This window comes from Setaria viridis, chromosome 4, assembly GCF_005286985.2.
Source record: "Setaria viridis chromosome 4, Setaria_viridis_v4.0, whole genome shotgun sequence".
NCBI lineage: Eukaryota > Viridiplantae > Streptophyta > Magnoliopsida > Poales > Poaceae > Setaria > Setaria viridis.
Genome location: NC_048266.2, coordinates 10,242,566 through 10,257,220, shown reverse-complemented (window position 1 = coordinate 10,257,220; position 14,655 = coordinate 10,242,566). Strand labels below are relative to the sequence as shown.

Genomic DNA, 14,655 nt, shown 5'->3' with positions numbered 1-14,655 from the left:
TTTCTCAAAATATTACTGCAACACAATTATTTGGACAATTCAATTCTAGCCGCATGAATAGTCCTTAAAATGTCCAAAACTGTACATCTCTACACAACTTTTCTTTCCCACCCTTAAAAATGCAAAGTTGTGGAAAGTTGAGAAAGATTGGAGAAAAAAGCAGGGGTGGGTCCGGCGGTATTCAATGGTATTCATTGAATACCCATTATTTTTGCTAATCCATACTCCCTCCGTTTCAAATTGTAGGTCATTTCAAATTTCTTGAAAAGTCAAAACACCTCAAGTTTGACCAATTTTATACAATAAAGTACTAACATTTATGATACCAAATAAGTAGTATTAGATTCTTCATACATCTATTCGGTGCTATAAATCTTTGTAATCCTCTCTATAATTTTGGTCAAACATAAAATGGTTTGACTCTCCAAGCAAGTTGAAATGACCTACAATTTGGAACGGAGGGAGTAATATTTAAGGGTATAATCAACTACACATTTCAAAAAATAGGGTTAAAATAGTCAAATTTACGTACATTTTGAACTTTTGAATATCCACTCTTGATTCTTGAAGTCCTGTGCCCGCCCCTGGAAAAAGGTTAGGCTTATAACTTCCGGAAGAGTTTCATAATTTGAATACGTTATATTCAAATTTATTGTGGGCGACCGATTAACTTTTGAACAAGCCGACTAAACTAGAAAAATCAGTTCAAGTGTTGAACTATTGTTATTTCATTTTCTTGTGGGGTCTTTCCCTTGTTTCTCTAGTAGAAGGCGATACACGTATCGGAAATCCTGATTGCGTTAATTACTTGACTTCGCTCCGATGTGCAGGGATTGGGGTATACGTACCAGCACGGCAGCACACACACGTGGTGACGTCACAGCCGCAAACCGACTCGCCCGGACCCGACCGCACCCGGGCTCCGACCCCTCATCTCGAACCATCCTCGAACTGACCGAGCCCGCAAGGCCCCGCAACCGCTTGCTTCCTCCTTCCTTCCCCATCGCCGGTTCGCCGTCGTCTCCAAGGCTCTTTTCCCCGTCAAATACCCCCCCTCCTCACCGTTCCCTCTTCCCACCTTCCCCTCCGCCGCAACCCCCCCCCCCCCCCCCCCCCCCCCCCCCCCATCCCACCCCACCCCACCCCACCCTACCCCCGCCCCCACTCACCCCCACCCCCCGCCCGCCGCCTCCGCCTCCCCTTACCCACCGACGGAGGGCGCCCAAACCCTAGGTTTATCCCTTCCGCCCCGCCGCATGCAGCCCTCCGCCGATCGCCGCCGCGGGGGTGAACCCGTGGCCACCGCCTCCCGCCCCGTGTGGCGCCCCCGCTCCTCCGCGCCGGCCGCGGGCCCCGACGCCGCCGCCCCAATCCTGCCCCTCCCTACCCCGGCCGCGGAGACCCGCCCGCCCCACCGCCGCCCGCGCCGTCCCAATCACGGGAACAACCACAATCGCCGCCCCGGCGGCCCGCCTCAGGAACAGCACGACGACGCGGGCCACAATCGCCGCCCCGCGCCGCATCAGGAGCAGAACGACAGCGCGGGCCACCATCGCCGCCCCGCCCCGCATCAGGAGCAGAACGGCAACGCGGGGCGACATCGCCGCGGCCCGCCGCCGGAGAGGTCGGCTCCCGCGGCGCCTGCCCCTGCCCGTGCGCGCGCGCCTCCGCCTCCGCCTCCGGCTGCGGCGGCCGCGAATGGGCGCGATGGGTCGGTGCCGCAGCTGGTGCAGGAGATCCAGGACAAGCTCGCCCGCGGCGCGGTGGAGTGCATGATCTGCTACGACATGGTGCGGCGGTCGGCGCCCATCTGGTCCTGCGACAGCTGCTTCTCCATCTTCCACCTCCCCTGCATCCGCAAGTGGGTGCGCTCCCCGGCCTCCGCCGCCGACGCCTCCCCTGCAGCGGACCCCGCCTCACCGTCCTGGCGCTGCCCGGGATGCCAGTCCGTGTATGACACCCCGGCCCGTGACCTGGCCTACACCTGCTTCTGCAGGCGCCGGCGAGAGCCCCCCAATGACCACTTCCTCACTCCCCACTCCTGCGGCGAGCCCTGCTCCAAGCCTCTCGAGAGGGCGGAGCCGCCGGGCGCCAAGGGGGAGGATGCTGATGCCACCAGGTGCCCGCACGTCTGTGTCCTGCAGTGCCACCCGGGACCGTGCCCGCCCTGCAAGGCATTTGCGCCGGACAGGCCCTGCCCCTGTGGGAAGCAGATCATCGTGCGGCGGTGCGCGGACCGCAGCACGCCCGTGACCTGTGGCCGCCCGTGCGAGCGGATGCTGCCCTGCAGAAGGCATCGTTGCGAGAAGGTCTGCCACACTGGGCCTTGTGGGGATTGCGCTGTTGTTATCTCTGCACGGTGCTTCTGCGGGAAGAAGAATGAGGCATTGCTGTGTGGAGACATGGTGGTGAAGGGGAAGCTGTCTGAGGAGGATGGGGTGTTTTCTTGCAGTGAACCATGTGGCCGCATGCTCACTTGTGGGAATCATGTCTGCAAGGATATGTGCCATCCAGGGCCTTGTGGTGAGTGCGAGCTCATGCCAGGGAAGATCACTACATGCCATTGCGGCAAGACAAGGCTGCAGGAGAGTAGGGCAAGTTGCTTGGACCCAATCCCAATCTGTGACAAGATCTGCGATAAGAATTTGCCATGTGGAGTGCATAGGTGCAAGGTCAATTGCCACGAGGGAGAGTGCCCACCTTGCTTGGTTCGTGTTGAGCAGAAGTGCCGTTGTGGCTCATCAGGTCGGATGGTGGAGTGTTACCAGGTCAAGAAGGAAGAGTTCCGCTGCAACAAGCCTTGTGGCCACAAGAAGAACTGCGGGAGGCATCGGTGCAGTGAGTGCTGTTGCCCACTATCAAGGAAGTTTGCTCAGCTTGAAGGTGGTGACTGGGATCCCCATCTCTGCCAGATATCATGTGGCAAGAAGCTCCGTTGTGGGCAGCATGCATGCCAGCTACTCTGCCACAGCGGTCATTGTCCCCCCTGTTTGGAGACTATATTTACTGATCTCACTTGTGCCTGTGGCAGAACTTCTATCCCGCCACCTCTGCCTTGTGGCACGCCTACTCCATCATGCCCACATCAGTGTTCAGTCCCCCAGCCTTGTGGCCATCCAGCCTCACATTCATGCCATTTTGGGGACTGTCCGCCTTGCGTCGTGCCAGTAATGAGAGAATGCATTGGGGGACATGTCATGTTGAGGAACATCCCTTGCGGATCGAAGGACATCAGGTGCAACCAACCATGTGGGAAGAATCGCCAATGTGGAATCCATGCTTGCAACAGGGCTTGCCATCCTGCCCCTTGTGATCAGCCACCTGCAAATGGGGATGCTAGCTCCAGCTCTGGTGGCAAAGCTTCTTGTGGACAGGTATGTGGTGCCGCAAGGAGAGAATGTAAGCATACATGCACTGCCCCATGCCACCCCTCATCACAATGCCCAGATTTGAGATGTGAATTTCCTGTGACTATTACCTGTTCTTGCGGCCGTATCACTGCAACTGTTCCCTGCGGTGCTGGGGGAGCCTCCAGTAGTGATAATATGTTTGAAGTATCCATCATACAGAAGTTGCCAATGCCTCTCCAGCCTGTGGAATCAAATGGGAGGAGGGTGCCGCTTGGGCAGAGGAAGCTTTCTTGTGACGATGAGTGTGCAAAGATGGAGAAGAAGAGGGTCCTTGCTGAAGCATTTGACATCACCCCGCCCAATTTGGATGCACTGCATTTCGGTGAGAACTCAAGTGCATCTGATTTGGTTTCTGACCTGTTCCGACGGGATCCAAAGTGGGTGGTGGCAATAGAAGAGAGGTGCAAGTTCCTTGTACTTGGAAAGGTGAGGGGCAGTTCTTCAGGCAATCTCAAACTGCATGTCTTTTGCCCCATGTTGAAGGACAAGAGAGATGCTATCAGGCTCATTGCAGACCGGTGGAAGCTCTCTGTTCAGTCAGCTGGTTGGGAGCCTAAGCGTTTTATTACCATCCATGTCACACCCAAGTCGAAACCGCCTGCTCGCATCCTGGGCTCCAAGGCAGGTGCCCCCGTCACAGCTGCTCATCCTTACTTTGATCCTCTGGTTGACATGGATCCAAGGCTGGTCGTTGCAATGCTGGACCTGCCACGGGATGCTGATGTCAACGCTCTAGTCCTAAGGTTTGGTGGGGAATGTGAATTAGTCTGGCTGAATGACAAGAATGCCATAGCTGTCTTCAATGATCCAGCTAGAGCAGCGACAGCTCTGAGGCGGTTGGATTATGGGTCTGCTTACCAGGGTGCTGCAATGTTTATGCCAAGCAGCGCGCAGGCATCTTCTTCAGGCAACGTGTGGGTTGGAGGACAGAAGGATGGAGGGCTCGCTGCTAGGAGCAATCCGTGGAAGAAGCCTGGTGCTGCTGAGCCTGACCTGTCCTCAGGAGACTGGACTGGTGTGGCTGGCCATGCTCCAGCGCCAGGATGGAGAGGCGCCAACACCGCCGCTCAAGTCATGGGAACCCAGAACCGATGGAATGTTCTGGAATCTGATGCTGCCACAAGCTCTGGTCCAGGTGAGGATCGGAAGACTGCTCCTCGCACCGACGTACAGAATTCTGGGAATGCTGGGCCGTCAGTGAGCAAGCTGCAGCCAGATGTTGAGGTGGACGACTGGGAAGAAGCTTGCGAATGAAGAGGCATTGGGGAGAAGCTTGCAAATGGAAGGATTGCGGAAATGAGGAGGCATTTGGAAGTTTGGCCCAGATGTTTTTTGTTCTTCTGGGATCTGGTTTCTGTTAAATCTGCTTCGCTAGTACTAGTAGTACTCTATGTTCTATCACATTTTAAGTAGTTGTCGACTGCCTGGTGACAGTTTCAGTTGAAAGTGCTGATTTTGCTAGGCAGGTGCGTCTCTGTAAGGCTGCTGCTTTATTTTGCAGTCCTTCTGTCGAATTGGAAGAAATGCTGCGTCATAATAAGTTTCTTATTGTTCCTCCATTTCTAGGCCTAAATGGTACCTTGTGTTACCCGCCCTGTCAATGGGTTAGGTTCATGTGCGCTCTGGAGCTGTGAGAAAATCAGAGAAATGATGTGATCGCTCTGCGTCTGTTAAGAGTGTTTTTGTCGTGCTGAGCTCTGAATCTGGATGTTGCCTGGGAGACGAGCTACAGTACATCTCTTTTTTAGTAGGATCGCGATATTACTGGTTCAGGTTGATTGATCCCGGGTCCGTTGTTCGCCAATGAAATATCTTGAGAATCGACGGCTCTCCTTTGTTTATCATATATGAATGTGTACATTATATACACAATGTATTCATGCACCTCTCCTTGGGCAGTGTTCTGTGACCCTGTTTGTGATGCATAACGCAGCCCTGTTGAGCAGCCATCAGCCCATAAACTTGATGTCGGCAAACAGGCCGTACCCTGTACGTGCACGCTATGATCGCCACAAATTGGTCGGTCCGTCAACTAGTGCTGATCATGGAACTGGGCAGCAGCTTAGCCGAACCATGCTTCTTGGAACGGCACATGCCGGCCATTTGGAGTTTCCCGCTTGCAGCTCGTGGCGAGACACGGGGCCTGTTCGCTTCAGCTTATAAGCCGGCTGAAAAGTCAAAACGGCTGATTTGTTGTGAGAGGAAAACACTGTTTGGTGGCTGATAAGCCGGCTGAATAAGCTGAAGCGAACAGGCCCACGCTGACGCGCATGTACGGTCACATGTGCCAACTCCGTAAGCAGTGTTGACTTATACCCCGTGAAACAGGGTGTTGGGGTCGTTGTCAAGTGAAGTATTTGTTCATCAATTGCCATGCACCTGGATTGGTTTCGCTCGGGGCTCGGCTGAAGTTGATACCAATCGAGGGCGGCAGCGTTCCGTGGCTCTGACCTTCGTGACGACGAGCAGATAATGGCGATGGCGCCACGGGCACCTTTTGTTGCTTTGGAGCATCTGGGCCGGAGGGAGCCCAGCCCATCGATAAAATGGCAAAAACGACCTCACGATTTTCTTCCCCAAGCACCGTACGTACATTTCAGTTTCCAACTCGCGCGGGTGTTCATCCGAGAGCGCGATCTCATTTTCCTTTCCGCAACACTTGTACGCCAAACATATCTTAAGGTTGGTCAGTAGAGACTGTATCTCGCTGTTCAATTGTCTACCCCTAAAAAAAATAAATTATCTGATTACGAATTATGGCCTTGTTTGACAGAGATATAGGGAGCTGATCGATGTTTGTAGCTTGTGAAATGAATTTAAATTATTTATAATTTAGAATAAAATATAAATATTGAGATGACTTTAAGTTAGCCTATAAATTATAATATAGGTTCAATCTGAATCTCAAAGTGGGAGGTGGATCTTTGTGGGACTGTGGGAGTACCAAGAGAAACCGGATCAAACAGAGTTCAATTCAAATGAAGGAAAAATACAATAGAGTTGGAAAAGCTGCACAAAGTTTACGCAAAAGTGTATGCCCATCGATCAATCATCATGCCAGTGAAACAGTTCCATCTCGGAAGAATTTACTTACACTAGTAGTGTCCACTGTCACGAATGAAGACACAATTATGCAACTGGACAACTCGGAAACATAATCAGAGACAAAAAGCTCCTAGATTCACACGCCGAATCTTTAAACCGCTCCTGTCACCCGATTCCACTAACCACGCGCGACCACGGCGAAAATCGAAAATCCCTACTACTAGATTGATTAGGTCACCGTCAAGCCGGAGACCGGAGTAGCAGTGGGCTAGCTAGTGCCAACCTACACCTTCTCCACCTCCCTGAAGCCCCCGTGCGGCCGCCTCCTGCCGCCGACGCCGACGGTAGCGCAGGCCACGGGCGCGGTGGTGCCGCTGCACATCGTGACGGCGCGCCGCCCTCTGCCGCCGGCCACGGGCGCGGTGCCGCTGCACATCGCGACGGCGTGCCGTCCCAGAAGACGCACCCCGCGGCGGCGGCCCTTCTTGGGCTCCGGCGGTGCCGCCGGCGGCGGGCTGACTCGCTTGGCGCTCGTCGCCTTCTTTGTGCTGCTGCTTACGCGCTGGTGGTGCAGCTGCAGGTGGCTGTCGTGGTGGCGGCGGTGAGCGCGCGCGTTCGGCGGCGCCGCGGCGGTGTCGTCGCCCCCCGCGGCAGCGCTCTGGTGGTTGTGGTTGTGCTTGAGGACGAGCCGCTCCAGCTCCCGCCGGATGCACTCCACCTCGTACGCGTCGAGCAGCGTCGTCGGCTTCTTCTTCGCCGCGGCCTCCGCCGCAGCAGGTGGCCGGGGTGGTGCAGCTGAGGCCGGCTGCTTCTTCATCTTGGCGGCGTGGTCCATGACGGAGAGGGCGAGGTGGGAACCGGAGAGTGGACACGCGAGAAGGTGCCTCTGGGTTGCGGGTGCGTATTGCCTCCACGTATAAAAAGGAGGACGAGCTAGGGAGCATCCTGACAGGGTGGGCCCGCGTAATCTTTGGATTGCCTTCTGCTGGACTGCTACTCCGTAGAGCCTAGTGGCTGGCAGTGGAGTAGTTCGTAAATCTGGCAGAACAGCTCGATCAGTCCGGCGAATAAAGCTGCGCAGCAGGCCAATATTAACGAACTACCGCGATGAATTTGGTGTATGACGTGTTACAGGATTAGAGGATCATATTGGCCGTCTGATCACGCCGTCCCCGGTTGTTTGGCCGTTGCTCGTCGATAATAAGTGGTTTTTACTTGATCCTTAAAATTTTTTCTTTTTTCTTCCTTATTTGACACTGATTTGAACTTTGGTTTCTCATTTGATACTCCCATTCCGTTGGTTAACTCGGGTGAACAATAACCTGCGGATACTTTCACCCTATTTTACTAAACAAAACGACATCCAAATCACCTCTAAAATTCATGAAACTTTTTTTTAGTGATATAAAAGTACTGTTATGTAATTTTTGGAAAGTATTGTTATGCTCTAAAAATTCACATAATCTTTAAAAGTAACTTATTTTGGTGAATTCTAGTTTTAAGATTTTAAATGATATATATGTGTGTGTTTTTGTGTAAAATGAGTTCATCTCTATCTTTTATATCACTACAAAAGGTTTCATGAATTTTAGAGGTGATTTGGATGTTGTTTTGTTTAGTAAAATAGGGTGGAAGTATCCACGTATTACTATTCACCCGAGTTAACTGAGGGAACGAACGAGAGTGTCAAATGAGGAACTAAAATTCAAGTCAGTGTCAAATAAGGAAGGAAAAAATTTTGAAGGTCAAGAAAGAAACCACTCATTATATGAGTGTGAAATAGGGTATTCTCTCTACATTTTTAACTGAAGGAGGAAGCATAATAGTCTCTCTTGCACCAACCTTTTTTTTCTCAAAATAATGTAAATGTAGAGCTCATTTATACACGCATAATTACCTCTGTGGATATACCTACACTATTTCTCTATAAGCACCTTGAGAGGTTGGATAGGTAAATATCACTCTTCACATAAAATAAATAAACAAATATCATGATTGAAAAAGTTGCATCGCTATTGACGGATGCGTCATCTACCATCGAAAGGATAATACGAGCACCTATATTATTTAATATTCCCTCCGTTCCAAATTGTAGGTCGTTTTGACTTTTATAAATTCATACATATTATTATGTATATAAACATATACTATATCTAGATGCATAGCAAAAGCTATGTACATAGAAAAGTTAAAATGACCTGCAATTTGAAACGAAGGAAGTATATAGATTAGCTAGTCAAAACCATGCCAATTTAACCAGGCGCGCATGCATTGATGCATAGCTGCCTGTACCCACGGTACATATTGTGTCACGCAAATCTGTCCATTCCAAGAGTTTGGGTATTATTCTCTTGATAAAATGTCAATGAACACCTCTTTTACGGAGTATCAGAAATAGCTAAAGTATCCACAAATTAATTCATATACACGGCATAAACTAATTTGAAAATAATCATGTGACGACGGCAATGACGTTAGATGAAAGTAATTAGGAGATAACTCTCATTTTCTTGTCTTTTTGGAGAAGAGAATGTCGTCTTACGACCATATATATATTTTGATAAAGATCATTGAGAAAGAATTATATATATATTTTTGTCAATTATATCAAAAAAAAGGAGATTCAAGATGGGGAAAGCTGTGAAGAGAATTATATATAAGCACAGACTCAACCCATTGGTGTAGAATTTGTCACATTAAAGAACAAATAAAAGAGGTCATCAATTTCATAATTTGCACTAAGCTAGTGGCATTAGTTACAGCGAAAATAACGCGCAGAGAGCCAGAGGGAGCATCACGGCGGCACGACACCGAGAAGAACAGAGCAAAGCACGGCAGGCGCCCATAGAAAGAAACGGCGTAGTGCGAGCCCGTTGTTTCTGCAGCTGAGAAACCACGGGTGGATTGTCAGGGCATCTGCAGGGTTGGCTGCATATAACGTGCACGACGAAGGTGCATATGGTCGGACCGTCAGAGTGTCGCATGCCAAGTCGCAAAAGGTGGTCAAATTGAGAGATCCCGATGTGAAAATTATGGCATCAAAATATGCCGAAAATCTTAAATAAGGAGATACATACCTTTTTCGCCCGTCCTAAACTATAAGTATTTCTAGTCTTGTTAAATCACTTTCAATTTTTTTTCGAATTACAAAGTACAGATGCATATGCTCATATACATGGACACATACTCGCTCCTGCGAACACACGTACACAACACTACCCCTACAAGCACCTTCGAAACACTAAGAGCCTGTTCGGCTGGACTTATAAGCCGGCTGAAAAGTTAAAACGGCTGATTTGTTGTGAGAGAAAAACACTGTTTGGTGGCTGATAAGCCAACTGAATAAGCTGAAGCGAACAGGTCCTAAATCGGTAAATCCTCGAGGTTGACGAAATCACCACTGTCACTTCGCTGTCAACGAGCACGTCGCCTACCACTGAAAGAACAACTCAAGTAAATCTTGGAATAAATTCAGAAAAATATGGACACCCGGGCTGAGTCGAGGACTCGAACCCGGATAGGCAGGTTCCACCACAAGAAATCTTATCAGCAATCGACTAAACATGTGTAACCCTCCGGTGATACAGTGTAAATAGCCTGTTAATGGTTATTGTTTTCTTTGGTGATTGTTTTCTTTATTGAAGGTTTCCACATGAAAATTGGAAATCATGTTCTTGTTTTGTAGAATCTACTTCATGTCAATCCACTTTTCAATAATAAAAAGTTCTCTCAACATTCTTAAGGGAGTCTCCCGACAGATTTTAAATATGTTGCATATGTTATTCTATGATGTTGTAGATGTTATTCTCCCATTTACAGATGTTTAAAACATAAAGTACTATGCAACACGTGAGAACAATACGTTGAAATATAGTAAATAACATATGTAACATTCAGAGAATCTGCCACATTTCCTCCCCTAAAATCACGAAATATTTTGAAATATCGAAGAATAGTATTTGCAAAATCAAATGATGACATTTGAAACATCAAAAAATTCGACAGATTTTCGAATACCTGTCGACAAATAAATAGCAAAACTCCATTTCATGTTCCTTCTATCATTCGCGTTAGAGTTTGAGTCATGTAGGCAGGTCAGCAAAGTGATTTTTTTAGGGCAACACACAGACGTTTTATTAAGGCCCTGTTTGGCACAGCTCCACTCCTAAACTCCAGCAACTCCATAAAAAATTCAGCCAAACACCCCAACTCCAAAACTCCATGGAGTTGCCAACTCCATGGAGCTGTAGTGCAAATGGAGGTGGAGTTTTGGAGCACCTCTTTTGCTACTCCAGAAACCTCTCTTTCGAACCTTCTCGTGGAGTTGGTGGGTAATTACCCACCAATGACACTGGTTACACAAAAAAACGTTTCATTCTATTCTCCCTTCTATTCTCCCGAGCCCCACTCGCCGCCAGAGCCCTGCCCGTCGCCCGTCGCCGCCTGCCGCCGCCCGTCGCCCGCCGCCGCCCGTCGCCCGTCGCCGCCCGCCGCCGCCCGCCGCGCCTGTCGCCCGCCGCCGCCCGCCGCCGCCCGCCGCCGCGCCCGTCGCCCGTCGCCCGCCGCCGCGCCCGTCGCCCGTCGCCCGCCGCCGCCCGCCGCCGCGCCCGCCGCCCGAGGTCGCCCGCCGCCCGTCGTCGCCCGTGGTCGCCCGCCGCCCGTCGTCGCCCGTGGTCGCCCGCCGCCCGTCGTCGCCCGTCGCCACCCACCCCGCCGCCTGTCGTCGCCCGTCGCCGCTCGCCGCCCGTCATCGCCCATCGCCGCTCGCCGCCCGTCGTCGCCCGTCGCCACCCGCCGCCCCGTCGCTACCCACCCCGCCGCCTGTCGTCGCCCGTCGCCGCCCGTCATCGCCCGTCGCCACCCGCCGCCCCGTCGCTACCCACCCCGCCACCCGTGGAGGGTCTCCTGTGTGCGGCACAGTGCAGTGGAAAAGGGGGAAGAAGAAGATGGGATAGAGAGGATGACAAGTGGGGCCTTAATTGGGGGCAACAATGGCAATCCACACTGAAATCGATCTTTTTTGGAGCTGAGAGCACCCATCTAGCCAAACACCTCATTTTTGTTCTGGAGTTTTGGAGCGGAGCTGGCTCCATGTGGAGTTCTGGAGTGGAGCAGCTCCACCCGGAGTTGGAGCCATGCCAAACAGGACCTAAGTAACGGCAACAGAAAAGTCTTTAGCTAATACAATAGTGAGGAAAAGCAGCACAGAACGATGAAAAACAATCTGTTTCCTGTGCCGAGGCCCTCTTTGCACAATAGTAAGCTGCACAATTTGCTTCTCGGCTCACAAAGACAAAAGACTGAAATACAAGCCCTGCACAACAGAATGTTCAGCATAGTGATTTAGTGACAGCATTAAACAACATACAAAGGATTCTACCTCTGTTGGCCCATAAGGACATAGGGCCCATATTAGCCTGAATAGCGAGATGAAAGCCCAAACTTAACTATGTGAATTATGCAAAATAACGGTTGCCACAAAACTACATGCAAACTTTCATGAGATTCATGTAATCTAAACCGGTGCTAAACTTTTCTTTTTGCGAAAGGGAAATGTATTAAACATAAAGCACAGTACATCCCTGGGTCCACCTCTGAACTCCCGGCCGCCAGCAAAGATCGTCGGAACCAGGCAAGGTCCATCTTCTTCCTCCATGAGCAACTTCAAAGCTTTGAACTGCCGCAGTAGCCAGCGCCTGGATCCATCTCGTGGACGATGAACGAGAATCGGCCATCGCAACATGAAGAGAAGAAGAAGATAAGGAGTCCGCCGCCGCCAGCACCAACACCGGCGACCGGACAACAGGTCCATCGCTGCTAGCAAAGCCAACAACGCAGACGAAGAGCGCACCTCTAGGGGGACCGAAAGATTCCACCTTTTCACAAAAAAAGATGGAAACATAACCTCACTCCGCTGCCGCCAGCGAAGACAGGGAAGCCGCCGGAGATGTCGAAGAAGCCCACGCCGAAGCTCAGCCCGAAGCCGTCCTCGTCACCTCCGCGTCATCGCTCGCTGAAGACCAAGCATCGCAGGTAGAACTGTAGAAGAACCCACACAGCATCAACCACCTGGGTAAACCTGACCCTAACCTATCTAATACAAGCCTAGAAAAGCAGGGTATGTACACCGGCCGCCCAATCCGCAGGTCCCCACATCCTCCGACACCGACGAGGCCGCCGAAGGCGGGGAGGACCCGGCGGATTCAGCGCCGGAACAAAGATCGCCCTCGGTTCACCCTTTTTTACTGTAGAGAGGGGAAAGCAGAGGAGACCAGATCGAAGGTAAACCGGTGCTAAATTTCTTTCATCATAACATAAGTTTGTATACATCACTTGAGATTCTACACACTACAAATTCTTAAGTTCCAAATGGGTCCATTTAGGTTTGTCCCAAGTCAAATGTTTTTAACTGTGACCATCAGTACCTTAAATTTATATAGATAAACAACCCAATATGTATGTATTATGAAAATATTATTCATAATGAATCTAGTCATATCAATCTCATGTTGTCAATCTATATAAATTTTAGATAATGGTGACTTAGGGCAAACCTAGATGAACTTATATTTTTGCTAGGATAAAGTATACAAAATTTTGCAAATTAAGTTTAATAATATTTGTATTTTTAAATATGCATGTTCTGTTGGAGAAAAAATTATATGCATGTTCAACATAACAAGGCGGTCTTTTGTCCAGAAAAATACAATAGATCAGAATAACTAAAGCTTTTAAAGAAATTTCTTATTTTTATTTTGATCAAGTAAATTGGCCTCTAGTTAAGATTCACATGGAATGACTCGTTCCACAGTATTCCATTGATTTCTAACATGAAGTTCTACCTCTCGGGATATTCCTTTAAATTAGTGCATAATTTTTCATCTAAATGTACATTCCCTTAACTTGTGCTACTATATGGGCTAGCAATTTTAAGAGACATAATTATTAGAAGTTTGTGGATAAATTTAGGGCCCATGATTAATCAGAATTACTTATATTTGATCTCTCCCTTTGTTTATTTTCTAACACAATAATGTACATATAAATACTATGTGACCTTTTTCTAGTTGTGATAGACTTCAATTACCAATTATTATATATATGCTTTTCCATTCCCTTTCATAGTTTTCCCTTTCATCATACTCAGTTTTTTCTGCTTTTTGGCATGTATTTAGTTGTAAATGTGTTATTGAAAAATATTGAAGTTCTTATTATATGTTGACTTTGTTTTTCATATATTAATAATGGTGTAAGTGAATCTATAAGCACATATAAAGAGCACATTAGGTTATTTTCTATAATGACAAAGGTAGGTAATTTACAGGTATGTTTAGGGGGTTCCTTGATAGTTACTTTTGATTATTTTCAAAATGACAAAAATGATAATCAATATGCAATTTTTGGGTTCCTTTCTGTCTTTTTACATTTTTTTTACCGCAGGGGAAGCCCCTACCTACTTTTTATAATTTTTTATTCCAAACCTGTTTAATTCGCTCCCACGGGGAGTCAAACCCGAGCCTGCTAGGTGCTCTAACCTTTAGATTAGAGTCCCTTCGCCTTTTGTCTTCTACATTATGGTAGAGATTAGCAATGATAAAGTAAATTAGATCCAGTAACTATTGTATAACTATATATTGTTGCCAACAATGACTGAGTCTACAAAATCGATATAACTATATATTGTTGCCAACAATGATTGACTCTACAAAATTGATGGTCGGATGCTTTGTTTTTGTAAGGGAATTTCTAGTGTGTCTCTTTTTTTTAGCGTGTTTTATCTCTTTTAAGGTGCAGGCTCCAAAGAGCCTCACATAAGTAAGATGGTCACCTTTGAACTTTTAGTGTTTTCACTTCTCTTCTTTTCTTCACTTGAATATTCAAACATTATGTTCTGTCCACGCTGATATTTTTTCCTTACTTTTGTGAGCCAAATAGGCCACAGGAGTCAACACAACAACAGCTATAATAATCTCCTACAACAGAAACTAACGAATTTTGTGCCCTTTTTTTTTTCAAAACGGATTATGTGCCCTTTGCATGCGGTATCTCTGCACTGCTGACAGCAAATGCTTGTAGCATGTGTTGGAAATAATAAATGCATTCCTTTCAATCTATACCATTCCCCAACACCGAGCCACAAGTTCCCCAGCACCAATCCTCCTTATATATGCTCCATTGATGATATGAGAACCTGCTATCT

At 48.6% G+C, this 14,655-nt stretch overlaps 1 protein-coding gene and 2 long non-coding RNA genes across 3 annotated transcripts; 2 read left to right on the top strand and 1 right to left on the bottom strand.

Annotated features, from left to right (window-relative positions):
* The first annotated feature begins 1,207 nt into the window (after nt 1-1,207).
* Nucleotides 1,208-4,969, top strand: LOC117852426 (NF-X1-type zinc finger protein NFXL1). The gene has a single exon (XM_034734524.2). The coding sequence runs from the start codon at nt 1,257-1,259 to the stop codon at nt 4,662-4,664; it is 3,408 nt and encodes a 1,135-aa protein (XP_034590415.1). The 5' UTR covers nt 1,208-1,256; the 3' UTR covers nt 4,665-4,969.
* Nucleotides 4,970-11,726: 6,757 nt separating this feature from the next.
* LOC117852745 (uncharacterized) lies at nt 11,727-12,722 on the bottom strand. Its single transcript, XR_004639911.2, has 2 exons — nt 12,582-12,722; nt 11,727-12,494 (listed from the first exon to the last, which is right to left on the bottom strand). It is a non-coding gene; the product is annotated as an uncharacterized lncRNA (long non-coding RNA).
* On the top strand, nt 12,352-13,863 carry LOC117852744 (uncharacterized). The gene is made up of 2 exons (XR_004639910.2): nt 12,352-12,488; nt 12,573-13,863. It is a non-coding gene; the product is annotated as an uncharacterized lncRNA (long non-coding RNA).
* The last annotated feature ends 792 nt before the right edge of the window (nt 13,864-14,655 follow it).